This window comes from Taudactylus pleione, unplaced genomic scaffold (genome assembly GCF_031769625.1).
Source record: "Taudactylus pleione unplaced genomic scaffold, aTauple2 ptg000475l, whole genome shotgun sequence".
NCBI lineage: Eukaryota > Metazoa > Chordata > Amphibia > Anura > Myobatrachidae > Taudactylus > Taudactylus pleione.
This window is the reverse complement of record NW_028284877.1, coordinates 1,093,357-1,111,295: the sequence shown is the minus strand read 5'-3', so window position 1 is coordinate 1,111,295 and position 17,939 is coordinate 1,093,357. Positions and strand designations below refer to the sequence as shown.

At 46.6% G+C, this 17,939-nt stretch overlaps 1 protein-coding gene across 1 annotated transcript; it reads left to right on the top strand.

Annotated features, from left to right (window-relative positions):
* Positions 1 to 4,595: 4,595 nt before the first annotated feature.
* On the top strand, positions 4,596 to 17,166 carry LOC148503047 (olfactomedin-like protein 3A). The gene is made up of 3 exons (XM_088449002.1): positions 4,596 to 4,914; positions 10,436 to 10,724; positions 14,870 to 17,166. Exons 1-3 carry the CDS (start codon positions 4,792 to 4,794, stop codon positions 15,652 to 15,654), a joined length of 1,197 nt encoding a protein of 398 aa, XP_088305128.1. The 5' UTR covers positions 4,596 to 4,791; the 3' UTR covers positions 15,655 to 17,166.
* Positions 17,167 to 17,939: the final 773 nt, after the last annotated feature.

Below are 17,939 nucleotides of genomic sequence, written 5' to 3'. Positions count from 1 at the left end.
ATACAAAAGCCTTTGTTGGTAATGACAGCTTCAAGACGTCTCCTGTATGGAGGAACTAGTCGCCATTTCAGAGGTGTGCATACTTAAGAGGCAGCGTCATAGTACACGTCACCTGGTTGGTTTTGACACTGAAGTGCTCGCAGTGCTTGCGGTAGGGTATGGTCTGCCTCAACCACTGTGATCGCATCCGATGGTACCGATGGCTGCATACACTTCTTGGAGCTGACGTGCGCAAGTGGACGTCTTAAGACAGGTTAGTGGGCGTCTACATACACAAAGCGATCGCACGCCAAGACATAGTGGGCATACTAATGCCTTGCAGTGCGATCTCCTGTTCTCCTGTGGGTTGCCCGGATTTGCATACGTTGGGTGCGAGCGTTCGCATCAAGCGAGCAGGTCTGAATCAGGTCCTCACTGCGTTACCAGTTCCTCTGTTCTTTGCATTATGGACCTGATTTAGGTGCAGTTCTGAGTCGCACATACAGCCAAGAGGTGCTCATGGATCTCTTACACCCAGCACCCAGGTTGCGGCTGTGGATGGTAAAACTGAGGGCTTTGCTTCTTCCCGTTGGATCCTTGCCTTAACCCTACGGATACTCAGAAAGGCGTAAGGCAGTAAATCTGAGTTTGCCGCAATAACGCAATTACAGCCACTTTGCATTCGACTTAGAATCAGGCCCTTTAGTTGTAATGCATTCTGATGACATTACAATCTCTATCCCAGCTCCCTATTGTGTCTTCATTTCTAACCGGATCCACATCAGCAGGATTGTTTGCCGTGTTTGCATTTAGAGATATGTGTCTTTGCTAGCTGTATTCTCACTGATTTTCCTAGATAAAGGGAGTACATCTAATAAATTCCTGAGCTATGGATAACCAGGGTCTGGACCTGGCCCCCTCTCTGCACTTTTCTTTTTCAACATTGTGTATTTAAGGATAAGTAAGAGAATGAAAATCATGTAAAATACCAATCTGAGCACACTGGGCCTGATGCAGACCCACTCGCTAGATGCGATCGCTCGCTTGTAGAAAGGGGCCGGATATGTAAATTAAGCGCACGCCTACTGTGTGATAGCGAGCTACGGCAAAATGCGGTCGCAAGTGTCTGAAGACGCCACTTGCCACTCGCAACACACGTCATCTCCAGGAATTGTTTGATTAATCGGGACCATCGTGAGGCATCGGAGCTGCTCGCAGCCATTGGGGTTGCATTAACCTGCCGCAAGCACAGCGATCAGTGCTGGCTGAAATACATGCAGGTGACGTGGACAATGACGCTACTTTGATAATTATGCATGCCCTTTAAACGCCGTTTTGGCGGGCAGACACGCCTGCTTTCGCAACACCACTCCGCCGTTCACAAGCACCTTCCCCTGTTACCACCCACAAATGGCGCTATCTGTCACTCCAAGCAGCGACCTGATAGTGGCTTACGAGCTACCAAAAGCAGATGGCAACGAATGGCTTGCGCATGTGCACTGCGAATTATATGCATGCGCAGATGGGGGAGAATCGCTCAGAGCGAGCGAACGCCCCTTAGCGAGTGGGTCTGAATCAGGCCCACTGTCCCCACTTTTAATATGCATCTTGCAGAACATAAAAGTAGGGGGGAGTTTGCTCTTAACTCTGGTCTAGGCTCGTTGGAGGGGCACAGCGGATGCCTGGGTTAGTCACTCATTAGGCAGGGGCAGAGAGGAGAGCAGCAGCGGTCTCCCTAAACTCTATGCATCCCAGCACACAGCAGCATGTTCTGGACTGGCAAGAGAGGCTGCTCACCAAAGAAGCCCAGGTCCAGGTACAGAGTAAAAGAGTGACCCCCTCTTGATGCATCAGGATACATTAGTCTTAGATGGGATGTAGTCTGGAAGCCGACGGTCTAAGTGCCGACCGCCGGCTTCCCGACTGTCAAATCCCGGCAAGGTACTTATGACAGGCGTCGACAACCCGACGCCTGTCATTATACCTACGCCGGGAGCCCGACGCCCGACTTAGCGAACGAAGGTAAGCCAGACGCTGGACGCAGACAGCCGCGGGGGGAAAGGTTAGGTTTTAGGGCTCCCGTGGGGACTTAGGGTAAGGCAGCCCCCCCACGGGAGGGTTAGGTTTAGGCTAGAGGAAGGGGGGTTAGGGTTAAGCACCCCCGGGGGGGTTAGGTTTAGGCCAGTGTTGGCTAACCTTGACACTCCAGCTGTTATGGAACTACATAACCCAGCATGCACTGCTACAGTTTTGCTATTAGGGCATGCTAAAAACTGTGGCAGGGCATGCTGGGATATATAGTTCCACAACAGCTGGAGTGTCAAGGTTAGCCAACACTGGTTTAGGCACTTAGAGGGGGGGTTAGGGTTAGGTACTTGGGTGGGAGGTTAGGGTTGGGAACCCCTAAGGGAGGGTTAGGGGGGAAAATAGGGTTAGTTATACTTACCTTATTAGTGATCAGGATCTTTACCCCTGCCGGGCTTCCGGCCGGCGGTATTACATACTATATCATTGTTACATATTGCTGTGGAAACTTTAGGTACTACACCACACCCAGGCTAAGGTTGTTAGTTGTCTTGCAGGGTGGTATACTGCTAGGTAAGGGCATAGAATAGATGTGTGGGTGGTAGGGTTGTGGTCTTGTGCAGGTGCGTTGTACCTGGTGAGCAGCAAGCAAGTACCCAAACCCAAACTGTGCTGTATTGTCACTCTCCCTCACCTATTCCCAGCGAGCTATACGCAGTCCTTGCATGCGGGACTGAGGACAAACACTTCATAAGAGCGTGCAAAGACTCCATAGGGGAATAAAGGATGGCTGAGGTGCTTGGGCTGATGATGACTAGTCAGGAGTTTCCCGTCCCGGAGAAGGGCACCATCACCCCCTGATGTTTCTTTCCACTAAGCAGAGGAAGGACAGCTGCGGATTCCTTATTCTGTCCTTCTAGTGTCACCTCTTCTGCGCTACAGTGGTCACTGCGCCTCTGACTCGTACAGTCTGCCCATTGCAATATTGCATACGTATCTGTAAAACTGTTACTCAAACTCTGCCTGCTAAAATACAGAACCTCCTCCCTCCTAACATCGCCAACTCCTGCAGAGTTATAAGAGAGAGCATGGTGAAGATATCTCATGTATATTACACAGTTCAGTAACACAAATCATTTGATATTGATATATGACATAAAGGCAGACAAATAAATGCAGATGTCAACAAAAAGGATAGAGAGGACCCAGGTCATGAAATATCTTACATTCTAATTGGAAGAGGAGAAATCTGAAACATAATGATGCAGTCAGGATTCCGGTGGGCGCTATCCCACCCGACGATATCCCGACACTGACAGCCCGACAGGGAACTAAAGATAGGCTTCGAAATCCCGACGCTTATCATTAGCCCCACTACAAAATACCGATACCCGGCTTACCGAACAAAGATAAGCCGGGTGTCTTAGCGTCTAGCTGCGGGGGAGGGGAAGGTTAGGTTTAGGGACCCCCGGGGGGACTTAGGGTCAGACACCCACCGCGAGGGTTAGAGTAGGGAAAGGGGGGGTTAGGATTAGGCACCACTAGGGGGGGTTAGGGCTAGGCACCCCCCCGGAGGGTTAGGTTTAGGGGCGGGGAGGGGGGGTTAGGTTTAGGCACTAAAGGGGGGGAGGCTAGGGTTAGGCACTAGAGGGGAGGTTAGGGTTAGGCACCACTAAGGGATGGTTAGGAGGGAGAGGGGAGGGTTAGGTTACTTACCAGCCCCAGTTGGGAATTAGGTCCGTCAGGGTTCCGCTGTCGGTATTTGATCTGGCGGCTATTCAGCCGCCGGCATTAAATACCGATTCCGATGAACAAATACAGTGAAGTCTGGGACAGGTTATAAGTTGTAAGAGTGCATTCATCATGTGGGAAGTATAGCTAGGAGTAGGCAAGCTCTAGGAAAAAGATGGGTGATCGAAGATCATTCAAAGATTGTGGTAGAGTCTGATCGGGCGTGGTAGGGAATTCTATATGTGGATAACGGCACAGAAAAGTCTTGTAGGCAGGAGTGAGGGCTGGTTACCAGAGACAAGGTGAGGCTCGGGTCACAGGTAGCTCTAAGGTGGCCAGAGGGAGACCATTTACAAATGCTATTAGATATATATGAAGAATTGGTGTTGTTGAGGGTTTATAGCTAAGGGTGAGCCACCGGAGAGTAGATGTGCTAACTACTAAGCCTTGGAGAGAGATAAAGTACCAACCAATCAGCTCCTAACTGTCATGTTACAGGCTATGTTTAAAAAATGACAGTTTGGAGCTGATTGGTTGGTACTTTATCTCTCTTCAAGCCTTAGCACATCTCCCCCTGAATGTTTATCCAGAATGCTTATGATGAGGCATACTGTGGTCAATGTCTGTGTCTTTGACATGTCTCCTTTTACTTGCAGGAAATGCTTTTTGTACATACAGTTCCAAGGCAGAGCCACAGGTGACCTATGCCTGCCCTACAGAATAATGCGACCTTTCACCCAAGCACTTTTCTATCTGTAACAAAGGTCCATTTGTATAGTTATGAAGCTATTGCCAATAGGAAAGGGTCCTGTAAACTGCAGATGCCAGTGATTTCAGTCACGTCTGAACATATGGATTTGATCACAACATTTGGCAACGTCCAACAGAAAGAATTTCTATCAGTCATTGTTAGTACTAGACGAGAAGCTGAAATAAGCTTTTGTGATTCCCGATTCTTCTCTCTGAGGGCCTCCATATGTGAGGGCTTCTGTACTGTACATGTAAAGGTTCCTGACTTATCAGCACCAAGACAGATTTTATAAAGCATTACAGAATATGGAGGCTTTTTATTTGCAAATCCTGTCTGTGTTTCTGCTCACTGCTCACAGGAACACTCCATGTGAAGCCCATGAAGAAACAATGATTCGCTACATCGAGAAACGCATTTTGACTCTGGAGGTATGTAAAACAGAAATCATGGTGACATCATTGGGGGGGTTTATGACTGAAGCGTAGATTTTTAGATGTTGCCCATAGCAACCAATCAGATTCTACTTAACATTATCCAGCATCTTCTAGAAGATAATAGCTAGAATCTGATTGGTTGCTATGGGCAATATCTCCACTTCTAAAAACCAGCACTTTAGTAAATATACCTCCATGTTCCTCTTATGTTGGAGCAGGCAGGGGTGATGCAGGACTTTTGTGGTACCGTCTCTTACAAAAACAATGGGTAACTTGTAAATGTATCTTAACAGTATAGTTTGAAGTTTTATTTAGAGCACAAGACAAAACAAAATAATTTAATGTCCCTTTGTTACAAATGATGCTGTGCGAGGGTTTCTTTTATTTAAGAAAAAGCTTCTTACATCTTTAGGGAGCACCTGGATACAAGGAGTCGTTAGTCTGCCTAGGACAGCAGGGGGCAGAGAGACAGAGCTCATATACTAAGGTGACTGTTTACTCCCCGGTAATGGTGCCTCTGGGTAAATGCCCCTGTCATCACAGGATACTATATCTATATATGAAGGCATGATGCTGTAGATCCGAACGTTATTTTCACACATTAATGTTTATTTAAATGCAAAGAAATCTAGAAAAGAAGCCTGCTTATATAAAAGGGCTGATAGCATGCTGAAATACACATGTAACATACTGAGGAGGGAATGGGTATGTAATACCGGCTGTCGGGATGCCTCCTATCAAAATACCGACAGCGGCATCCAGATGGTTGGTATACCCTCCCCCCTAACCCTCCCTTCTTGTAGCGTAACATTAACTCTCCCCATCCCGCACCCTAACCCACCCCGTTAGTGCCTTAACTTAAGTCTCCCCTCCATGCCTAAACCTAACCCTCCCCCTTAGTGTCTAACCCTAACCTCCCCCAGTGGTGCCTAACCATAACCCCCTCTAGGGGTGCTTAACCCTAACCTCCCCCCAAAAAAACGTAATGCTAACCCCGCTGTCTAAACCTAACACACACACACCCCCGCCGCCTATTTTAAGTCCCGTGTCGGGCTTCCCCACTGTTGGGATTCAGGCCGTCGGCATGCCGTCTGCCGGTATACTAACTACATCTCCTGAGAAGTATATTGGTTAGATAAACTTGATAGTAGGGAGAATTTTTTTTAGTATGTCATCCAGACTTGCCTACTCTTCCGGAAGTTGCGGGAGGGTCCCCATTTTTTGGGTAGCCCACCCCTGCACCCCTAGAAGAGTAGGCAGATTTCCCACATACTACCCACTTCCTAGTGAAGTGGGCAGGATGGGGAGATTTTACGGGGAGTTTGCAGGATCGTAGGAGGTGGTGTGACTAAAATGATGCAAACCGCGTTATTTAACCCCGCACCCTCTTCACGGACACGCGAATCACAGCCTTTTCCTGTGAAGGGGGCGAGGCCTAATGACGTCTACAGTCTGGCCCCGCCCTTCAAAGCTGTCAGCAGCATCTCCTCTTCGGGAGTTTGGAAGAATCGGTATGTATGATATCATCCTTACTGTCAGTCAGTCTAGAGAACAATACATATATTACACTTGGCTTAGTCAGAAATGGCTGATAACAGCAGGCAATAGCAGATATCAGATATCTCAAGTTCTGTCCTGAATATGGAAGTTTTACATGTATATTAATTACAAATGTTATAATTGGCTCTTTTAGCCAATAATATCAGAGTCCTGATATTTAGTGGGCACGGCAGTAGGGAGCAATGGTGGGCTGGGTGATCGGGGATGTGCGGCCGCCGGGATTTTTATTTATACACTCACCGGCGGCTTCGCAAAGCCAAGCGACTGCATAGAAAGAAGCAGCATCGGTCTCAGATCAGCTAATTATCGGACTTCTGAGTAACGCTATGCCCACGCAGAATGGGCGCAGGAACTGAGATGCCAGAGCCATTTTTACTGCGTACGATATTGCAGTCACAGGCGGTGGCACGCCCTGACAGCGGTAATGCCATGCCTGCATTTGAGTCACCCACCCGTTGCCGCCAACAAGTGGTCTCTGCCTGTCAGTCACTTTGTGAATAAATCCTCACTCCGAACAACAATGCAAATGAAAGCTGACGCATGTGCAGTGCGGCTCGGACCCACGCGCACATTATCGATAACCGTTTAACTGCGTAAACATCGCATTGCGTCCATCTCGGACTTAGCCCCTGAGGACATATCAACTGCGGATGCGTCAGCAGCTTTCAGGGCCCTAACTGAGGGTGTGAGACCGATGATACAGCACAGAGCGCAAGGGCTCTACGGGCAGCACCATCGCCAAAAGTACAGCCCTTGCTTCTGGCTAGCAGGGTGCCTGGTACTGCGCCCATCAGCCAGGATCACTTGTGCAGTGCCCTCCGGAGCGTCCTCCATACAGGCACACTGCAAACTGTGCAGCCAACCCGGAGTCCTCAGGACACACACCCTGGTCAGCGCTGCACTTACTGGTGCTGTCCACTTTGTCACTTCCGCTTGTCCACTTTACCTTTTGCAGACCAACATCCATTATAAGTAGTTGGATTGGTTAATTCCCCAAAACACACACACAGACACACACACACAGTCACACGCACATAGACACACACACACAGTCACACGCACATAGACACACACACACAGTCACACGCACATAGACACACACACACGCAGACACACACACATAGTCACACGCACATAGACACACACACACAGTCACACGCACATAGACACACACACAGTCACACGCACACGCAGACACAAACACACAGTCACACACACAGTCACATGCACATAGATACACACACGCACACACACACGCAGACACACACACAGACACACACAGTCACACGCACATAGACACACACACGCACACACACACGCAGACACACACGCACATACACAGACACACACACACAGTCACACGCACATAGACACACACACGCACGCAGACACACACACACACACACAGACACACACACACACAGTCACACGCACATAGACACACACACGCACACACAGACACACACACACACAGTCATACGCACATAGACACGCACACACGCAGACACACAGTCACATGCACATAGACACACACACGCAGACACACACACGAAGACACACACACACACCCTCCCCATCAGTGGGGCTCCTTTGCTAAGCCCGTGTTACCCATTCTATTGTGTCATTATTTTACAACTGAGACAGTCTTTGGGCCTGATTCAGACCCACTCGCGAGCAGCTGTCCGCTCGCAAGTGGGTCGATGGTGTGCACTGAGCATGCGCACGACGGAGGGAGTTCCGTCGTGCGCATGCGCGAGACACGACGAGCGAAGGACTTTCCTACGCTCGTTGTGTCTGATCAAAGGGGGCGTGCTGTCGATGTTGATTGACAGCACGCCCCCTTTGGTGGGCGTGCTGGGGGCGTGCCTCCCAGATGGGGGCGTTCCCAAGGGAACGCCTACCGTCAGAAGCCGGCCCACTGACATCACTAGTGATGTCAGTGGGAGTGATTTTGGCTCTGATAGAGCCAAAATCACTCCAGGGCTTGTGGTCGAAAAACCCAACCACAGGCTTCTGGTCGCAGTGGCGATGGTCGCGATGGTCAAGACCATCGCGACCATCATCCTGCACACTCGTATGTGCTGTGGGTGGTGACCCACAGCTATACGAGCGTCCAGGAGGACGCTCCATTTTTATGGAGGACGGCCCTCATTCAGAGCGAGCACTCTGCTCAGAGCGTCCGGCTCTGAATGAGGGCCTTTGTGTTCATGAATGTGACATTATTTCTTCTTTCATGTGGCTTATTGGCACAGCCGTGACTATGGCACAAAGACAAGGAGGGTTCTGGCCCTCTCATGAATATAAAGGGGACATACACTAAACTGATACAGGGGCACCCTCCACCTATGGCCCTGTCATGCTGGACCTGACCTATACACATTGTCCTCAAACACCATGGATGTGCATCACAATGTACATGAAGATAGGAGAGGAGTGTCACCACTTCCCGGGCCTATAGTGAGTAAAAATTCTATAGTGGACAGGTAATATTGAGAATGGGAAATGGAGGTTGGAGGCACTGAATGGAAATTTGGATGGAAGAGACCTAGGAGAGGATGCATAGACTACCCTGATAAGGAGCAAAATAAGGTGGGGACACAGGACCTCATTCAGACACGCTCGCATGCGCTGAGCGCTCGCAAGTGAGTCGATGTTTAGGCCCTGCACATGCGCAGCGGCTGCACTGCGCGTGCGCAAGCCCCGGAGCGAGAGAGAAATTCTCTGGCTCCGGAGCTCACTACAAAATGGGCGGCTGTTGATGGTGATCGACAGCTCGCCCTGTTTTGTAGGCGTGGCAGGGGGGTGGTTTCACAAATGGAGGCGTGAACGCCTGTCGTTTTGTGGGCAGCCGCACTGACATCAGCAGTGATGTCAGTGGGGAGCTTCCTGCTCGATCAGAGCAGGAAGCTGCCTGGGGCTTGCGGTTACCGAGACCCAACCTCAAGGTCTAGTCGCAAGCCCCGATGGTCATGATGGTCTTGACCATCGCGACCATCAACCTAGTTGGCCGCTAAAGCTGTGGGTGGTAACCCACAGCTTAGCTAGCGACCAGGTGACGGCACTTCAAAAGAGAGGCGGCCGCCCACATTCAGAGAGAGTGCTAGCATTTTGCGAGCACCTCTGAATGAGTACCATAGTATGTGGGAGCAATGAGTATACTATGGAATAAGGAGCATCAGTGGCATCACAAAGGGGGTGTGGGCCACACCCAGGGTTGACACCAAAGTGCCGACTCCTCCTCAGTGACAGGAGCCAGGTGCTGCACTGTAGCATTACAGGGAGCCGGCACTGCACACAGAGTGGTCCCCGTGGGCAGTCCGCACCTCCAGGACCCCCGGAGTGATTACAATGGGTGTTCGGGCGCGAGGCCACGCCCCCTATTGTCATTGCGCAGCCAAAAACCCTGGAACGTCTACTATGGGTCCAAACAACATAGGGGGTGGGGGAGGGGCTGGGCAGCTGGTCTTCTCTCATGCACTAAAATGTCTGCTTATGGCTTCATAGACCATTGTTTTATATCTCTGAGCATTAAACATGAAAAAAAAAAGTTTTCAGGGTAGTGACCATTTAAAATGCGAAGAAATATGGTTCTAAATATGATTAAATAAAAGTGAATTAACTACATTCATTTATTAATTAATTAGCTAGACAGCAGGGGGTAGATTTACTAAAGCTTTTAAAACAAACAAACGGTGATGTTGCCTATAGCAACCAATCAGATTATGTCTATCATTTTCTAGAATGCAATAAAGAAATGATAGGCTATGATCTGATTGGTTGCTATGGGCAACTTCTCTGACTGTTTTAGAAGCTTTAGTAAATCTACCCCCTGTATGTCTACACTGTCAAAGTGCAGATAAATTGGAGACAGGATTCATATTTTCATTAACTGTTAAATATCTGACCACAACATTTCAATCCATAAACTGTCTGTAATGATTTTTTTTGTTTCTAGGACAGACTGTACAAGTGTGAACAAGACATACAGCAATATGTACTTGAATTTAAAGAGCTGTCACATAAACTGGTGTCACGTATGGACAACCTCATCAAATATAAAATGGAAGTAAAGAGCGAGATGGAGAGCCTGTGGGAAAGGGTGGAAAGAGCCGAGTGGGACATTGACTATCTTGAAAGCACGACTTCCTCCAGCACCCAGGTGGAAGTTGATGACCACGTGGTGGAGAAGCAGCTGGTGGAACACGCAACTGAGAAAAGAAAACTGCAGCACAAACTTAGCACAGGTAAGTGGCAACTGACATTCTTTAAAGGTGGTTAGGGGTTACATATGAAATACAGCCCCAATGGGTGTTTCCCTGCTTAAAATAAAATCTAGCTTAATTTGCTGGAATACATCCACAGACTGACACCAGTGGGAGAAGCGCCCTCGGCAATGGCTACTCTTTCCCATTCCAGCTGTGGAGTTTAGTAAACACACAATGGAGCTGAATACGCTGAGTGTTTGGGTGATGCCACTGAAGCTAGATCAAGGGGGAGAAGAACTAAGATTTGGAAAGAGATAAAGTGGAGAGAGATTTAGGGGAGATGTACTAAGCCTTAGGGGTATATTTACTAAAGTGCGGGTTTTTAGAAGTGGAGGTGTTGCCCAAAGCAACAGAGCCGAAACTAGACTTTTTGATGCCCTGTGCCAGAGAGTGACCATTAGTGCCCCCCTCCCCCCCATTTTTTAAATAGGGACATATGGTAGAGTACCTAAAAATGGGTAAGGGCCAGTGAAGAGATAGGGGAGGCCAGGAGATGCTGGGGATAAAAGAAGAGGAAGCTACAAGTGAGAATGATAATAAACAGGAAAACTGAAAGGCCCAAACAGCGCCCCCTGCCCTGCGGTGCCCTGTGGCACTACCCTAGTTACATCTCTGCACAACAACCAATCAGATCTTACTTAGCAACTATCTAGCACATTATAGAAGATAATAGCTAGAATCTGATTGGTTGCTATGGGCAACATCTCCACTTCTAAAAACCCGCACTTTAGCAAATATACCCTTAGAGAGAGATAATGTGGAGAGATGAAGGGATCTATGTACTAAGAAATAAAAAAAAAAAACTGGCGCTTAACCTACCGGATATATGGTATTATAGTGATTTTGTATTATGACTGCAGCCATGGAAACAATTGTGGGAATTATACCTCCCGTCAAGTACATAGATAACAGTAAGTATTCAAGGCGCTGTCAATTAATACACTTTTAAATGGAATATACCAATATTTTAATTCACATAAAATCACAAAATACAATAAACAATTTTCACATATACTGAACAGTATTCCTGCCAAACATTAAAAAAATGCACAGAGAGCTCCTTATTTCAAGGTAATAATGCTTCTTCTAACACAGCTTATGTTACTATGTAACGATTTCAGCAAGGAAGGGCAATTTGGATTGTTAATATCCAGTCTCTGAAGTTTTGTAGCAATTCACTTTCCAATAGAGACTTGTTTTCATAACATGAGTTGTTTCATCACAGAAATTGTAACTATGGGCCTGATTCAGAGTTGGGAATAGAGAGAGAGATAGCACTTGACTGTGTACCTGGACAAACCATATTGCAATGCAAGGGGTGTAAATACATATTTTTTTTTGCATGTAGGGTAAATACTGGCTGCTTTTACATGTAGCCCACAAATACTGCACAGCTTTATTATTACTCTACAATTTAGATGTCAGTTTGGAAACACTCCTCACAAATCTAAATCTCTCTGCACATTTTAAATCTGCCCCACCTGCAGTGCAGCATGGCTTCACCAAGATGATCAGTTGAGAGAGATATCTCTCTCTATTCCCAACTCTGAATCAGGCTCTAAGGGCCTGATTTAGACCCGGTCGCAAGCGCTGAGCGCTCGCAACCGTCAGTGGGGGCCCAGAGCGCATGCGCACGACGGAGCCGGCTTTGTCATGCACATGCGCGAGACCCGTATAGCGATGGGCAATTCGTCGCTCCGGGTCTCGCACCAAAGGGGACGTGCTGTCGATGTTGAGTGACAGCACGCCCCCTTTGGTGGGCGGGTTGGGGGGTGGCTGCCCAGACAGAGGCATTCCCATGGGAACGCCTACGGTTGGGGGGCGGCCACACTGACATCACAAGTGATGTCAGTGGGAGAGCTTTCGGCTCTGTTTGAGCCGAAAGCTCTGGGGCTTGCGGCCACGAGACCCTACCACAAGGGTCTCATCGCAAGCCCGATGGTCATGATTGTCTTGACCATCGCGACCATCATCCTGGCCGCTCGCATTAGCTGTGGGTGGCAGAGCGTCCAGCTCTGAATCAGGGCCTAAGTCCCTTTTATGAAGTGCACTGGATATCCAGATAAATAACATGAATATAAGCTGTTTCACAGCAATCTCTGTTCATCCATATATAGTGCTTAAGTGCAACCACAGATATTACTGTGCAGGAAAAATAGCATTAAGCCAAAACAGTTTAATTGGAAGAAATTCAGTCCTTTCCTTTTTACTGTATATGAGTTAACATGGGTTCACTATTGTGAAGACACAGACTACCAATCCCCGATCACCAGCATGGTACCTTTGTTTTGTGGTATATCCAGAAAGCCACTTATAGTTCCTTTCACAGAAGGGGGAGAGCTTTGATTAGATAAGCGGTACTTGCTATGTCCCTCGGCAGCATTTCTCCATGTGTATGAGCTAAGGCCCTTTGTGCTGCTCACCGGACCAAGTGTATCTCTCATGGCTGCTCCTTATTGCTCTTACGGCTTCAACGCTGTAATCCTCTGGTGACCGGTCTGTTGGTCTTCACTGTGTGACGTCTTCTACGCGTTTCTCCGCCTACTTTCTCAGCGGCTTCCTCAGGAAATAACAATCATTCTCAGTGAGCTTTTTTATATGGTGTGCACAAGAAATCATCTGCATTTCATTCAATTGATTGAAATAATATCATTCTCTTTCTTCCCATCATGCAGCATCTGTGCACTCATTTCCATTGCTATTATGTTGTTTTTACTACTACTTTTCTAAATTAATAAAAATGGCCAATATGTTTGGGATGCCGCTCTTGGTATTGTGACAGGAGGCATCCCAATAGACGGCATTACATACACATTCCCTGCCTGAGCATGGTCTCCTGTGTCAGTGGCTAGCTACTCCCCTTCCATTTTGTCTCCCAGAATGGCCCACTGAAATTGCCCCCTCTCTGCATCCAAATTAGTTTTGCAGCCCGGATGCATGCCCAGACTGAGAACATTAGCCCTGAGTCTCTTACATTATTTTCAGTACAAGTAGTGACAGTTCTCTCCTCTGCCAACCATCAGCCGTTGTGGTGCGCGGCTGTGATCTGGTTACAATGGGGGAAATGGGTGCTGATGTAGAGTGGAACGCAAGTCATCTGTAAATGCCCCACATTGTGTGCGCGTCTATTGATCAGCGAGTTTTATCATAGGCATCAAGTATTAAAACTCGTTCCGTATGTAAATGGTGCTCCACCCAATAAGCTCCTGTCATCTGTAAATGCCCCACATTGTGTGCGCCTCTATTGATCAGCAAGTTTTATCATAGGATTCAAGTATTAAAACTCATTCCGTATGTAAATGGTGCTCCAGCCAATAAGCTCCTGTCATCTGTTTGGAAAATGACAGTTGGGAGCTGATTGGCTGGAGCACGATTTATCATACACCGTGTATGATAAAACTCATTGATAAATGGGCCCCTAAATGTACATGCAGAGTCTCACTCATCTCTTTGGCCAGACCGCCCCTATCCGTACACTTGGTTTCATAGCCATCATCATTATCAGTAAATTGGCATGATCCGAGTGACAACAGGCAAGTTTATGTGTACTCCCAACTCTGCGTACCCACAATTCTGTCAACACGGCCTCAGTGAACACTGCCAACCTGGTTTGGTTTTTTAAATGTTTGCTACTTTAAAACATCGAGCAGACTTGCCTGGATCTCGCCTATGCCTGCAAGTCGTTGTATTCGCATTTCATTACCTGGTTGTGAAATCAGGCAACAGAATTCAAAATTACAAAGCCAGAAGTGTGCATATAGCAATATTTGACAATATCTATTTTTTTATTGTTATTATTCTTATTATTATTATTTTTCATATTAAAAATGACCAAATGAAGATCTGTTAGTATTTTGCAAATATGTCTATTTTTATTTTTTCATCTCCCTTGTCTCTATTTAACACATGTACTTAATAAAATGAGCAGCTGATCGGTGATTGCTTTTAATGTACTGTGGTTTTTTTTGTTTGTTTTTTTACTGTTGAAAAATTGAGTTGATAATCCATCAAATACTTAAGGACCAATTCACAAAGACAAAACATAAATGATGTTTTAAGAAAATTGTAAAAATAAATAAATTAAATAAATTCCATTGTTTAAACATCATTTTTTTCCTCCCCAGGTTGTACAACAATGATGTCAAAAATTAAATCTCAGAAAACAGTGAAAAAGGCTGGTGGTACTGTTGGTGCTTGGATGAAGAATGTTGGGGATGGCTCGGACACTATCTATTACTTTACAGGTTCTAGTAGTAATGTGCTTCTACAATTTGCAAATATAGACAGTTTTAGCAGCCGGGAATATCTGCAAAATGCAGAGAAAATCACTTTGCCTCTCTCCTGGCAGGGCACCGGTCTCTACGTCTATAATAATGATATATTTTTCCATAGGAACGGTACAATCAATGAAATAGTGAAATATAACATCCAGAATAATGTTACTCAGCTCATGCATTTAGAAGGTGCTGGTCATTTTCCACCATACCAGCTTTCCCCATACACGAAAGTTGACCTCGCCATGGACGAACAAGGCCTCTGGGCCATTCATACAGATTCTGACATAAATGGGGACCTCGTTCTTACCAAAATAGACCACAACAAAATGGAAGTCGAACACATGTGGAACACATCCTGCACCAGCAACAATGCAGAGGCGGCCTTTGTCATATGCGGAACTCTGTACGTCATGTACAATAGTCCAAGTGGTGGCCGATCCCATATTGACTGTGTTTATGACACCTCTGATGTCATTGACGGTCGTGAGATACCTAGTTTATACTTTACGAAGCGATACAGCAGCCATTCCTCTGTGCATTACAATCCAAGAGACCAAAACCTCTATGCTTGGGATGACAGCTATCAAGTGATCTATACATTTGAAGCTAAAATGAAACTGGAAAACTTCTAAGGACACATTCAGGGACAGTCCCGTCTGGAGTCCGACGGATCTCTGCATACGCTCAGCTCTGAATAGCCTGTAATTCTGTCTACACGCCCACGACTCACCTTTGGAATACTTAGGGGTATATTATATTTACTAAAGTGCGAGTTTTTAGAAGTGGAGATGATGCCCATAGCAACCGATCAGATTCTAGCTATTTTTTTCTAGAATGTGCTAATTAAATGTTAAGTAGAATCTGGTTGCTATGGGCAACATCTCCACTTCTATAAACCCGCACTTTAGTAAATATACCTCTTATAGACCAGATGCAACCGAGGGTAGTATGACTCTGAACCGCCCGAAGTTGGTTAAAGTTGTGTATGATCAGACTACGGAGCACACGCAGAGCAAATAATTAGAAAGATCCGTTCTCAAAACCGATTTATCTGGGACCCTGGATAAACCCCTTTATGAGTACAGTTTATTTTTTTTTCTTATGTTTTGTAAAATATATGGGATATTCTGACAAAATGACATTATCTTTATGTATAGTTGCACGTCATGGCAAAATTACCGCAATTGTCCTCACTGAGGGGGAGATGTATTAAGCCTTGGAGGGAGATAAAGTACCTATCAATCAGCTGCTGTCATATTTAAAAGCAGAGCCTGCAAGTGACAGTCAGAAGCTGATTGGTTGGTACTTTGGGCGGGATGTGTCAGGCATCACATTTTGTATGAGATACTTCATGCCATTTACCGTATACATATCAAGCAGTGAAAAACTGAGTGGTGAACCAGTGGAGAAGTTGCCCATAGCAACCAATCAGCTTTGAAGTAACATTTATTAAGTACAGTCTATAAAATAATAGGTAGAAGCTGATTGGTTGCCATGGGCAGGGTCTCCACTGGTCCACTTCACTCAGTTTTTCACTGAATCTCTCCACTTTATCGCCCTCCAAGGCTTGATACATCTCCCTCTGAAAGAGTCCCGTCTTTAACTTGTTTATAATGAAACATGTGCAAATGACTACAGTTTAATAGAGCACAACTGTGGTGGCCAAAACGTTGATCACGACTGACTGGTCGACCACAGACACTCAACCAGTCGAGTGCAGTCCAGAGCAGCTAGCAGCGTCCAGGGGCAGGCTTGGCCTGGGGGGCAGGGTGCCATGTGCCCTCCAGGCTGCATCGTCACTTGGTGTCCTGGGCCGCCATTTACAACATGTATGTACAGACATCCTCTTGGTTGCAGCATTCCCAATGAGTCTTTTTCACTTCTACGCTTTTGTCATCTGTTACTGTACTGCTTAAGTGATTCACATCAATCAATTCTTGTTCAGACACAGCACCTCTTGCACTATATATGGATAAGAGACTGAGGGGCCATTTCATCAACACTAAAATAAAGTTTTTAAGGACATTTTCCTTAAATAACGTTATTTTAGTATTCATGAAGCCACTTAGCACAGGAGATATCTCCTTGCTAAGCTCCCCTGCGTTCATTTTCCGGGGGGACCTGCACAGCTGGAAGCAGGTAAGTCTGTCCTGCTATTTGCCACCTCACAGTGGTGGATAGTAACTCCATCAAATTCCGAAAATACATCATTTTCGGAATTTGATGAATACCATAATTTCCATATCCCCATACTAATGTACTAATGTATGGGGATATGGAAATGAAAATTATGTATGTAAATTATGTATTTTCGGAATTTGATGTAGTTACTATCTGCCACTGTGAGGTGGCGTATAGCAGGACAGACTTACCTGCTTCCAGCTGTGCAGGTCCCCCGGTGTCTCCCTCCGGTGCTCTGATGCGTCCTCTGACCCCGTCTGCAATGCTGACATTGTGTTCTACCAGCAGAACACAATAAAGTTTAGAAAAAAAAATATTTATTTTTTTTCTAAACTGCACTGTGTGCTGCTGGGAGACCACATGACAGACCAGCAGGACGGAGCCGGAGGTGCTGCAGCGGGCAGGTAAGTGCGGGACGAGGGGCGGTGAGCGGAGGGGGACACATACAAACTTACAGCAGCTGTAAGTAGTGCTGCGCATGCGCTGGGTTTACGATTGTAACAGCGCACGCGCCGCACGGATTCCAGCTGCGGTAAGTTAGAGCAGGCAGGGATAACTATCTATTTCCCGAAAAGCTGTCATCGCAAAAATGACAGCTTTTCGGAATAGATAGTTATGGAGAGGAGGAATGATGAATTCCTCCGGTAATTAGGTAGAACTCCATGCGAGTTCTAAACCTAATTACCTCCCTCAATATTTTAGGTATGATGAATAGGCCCCAAAGGGGCCTATTTAT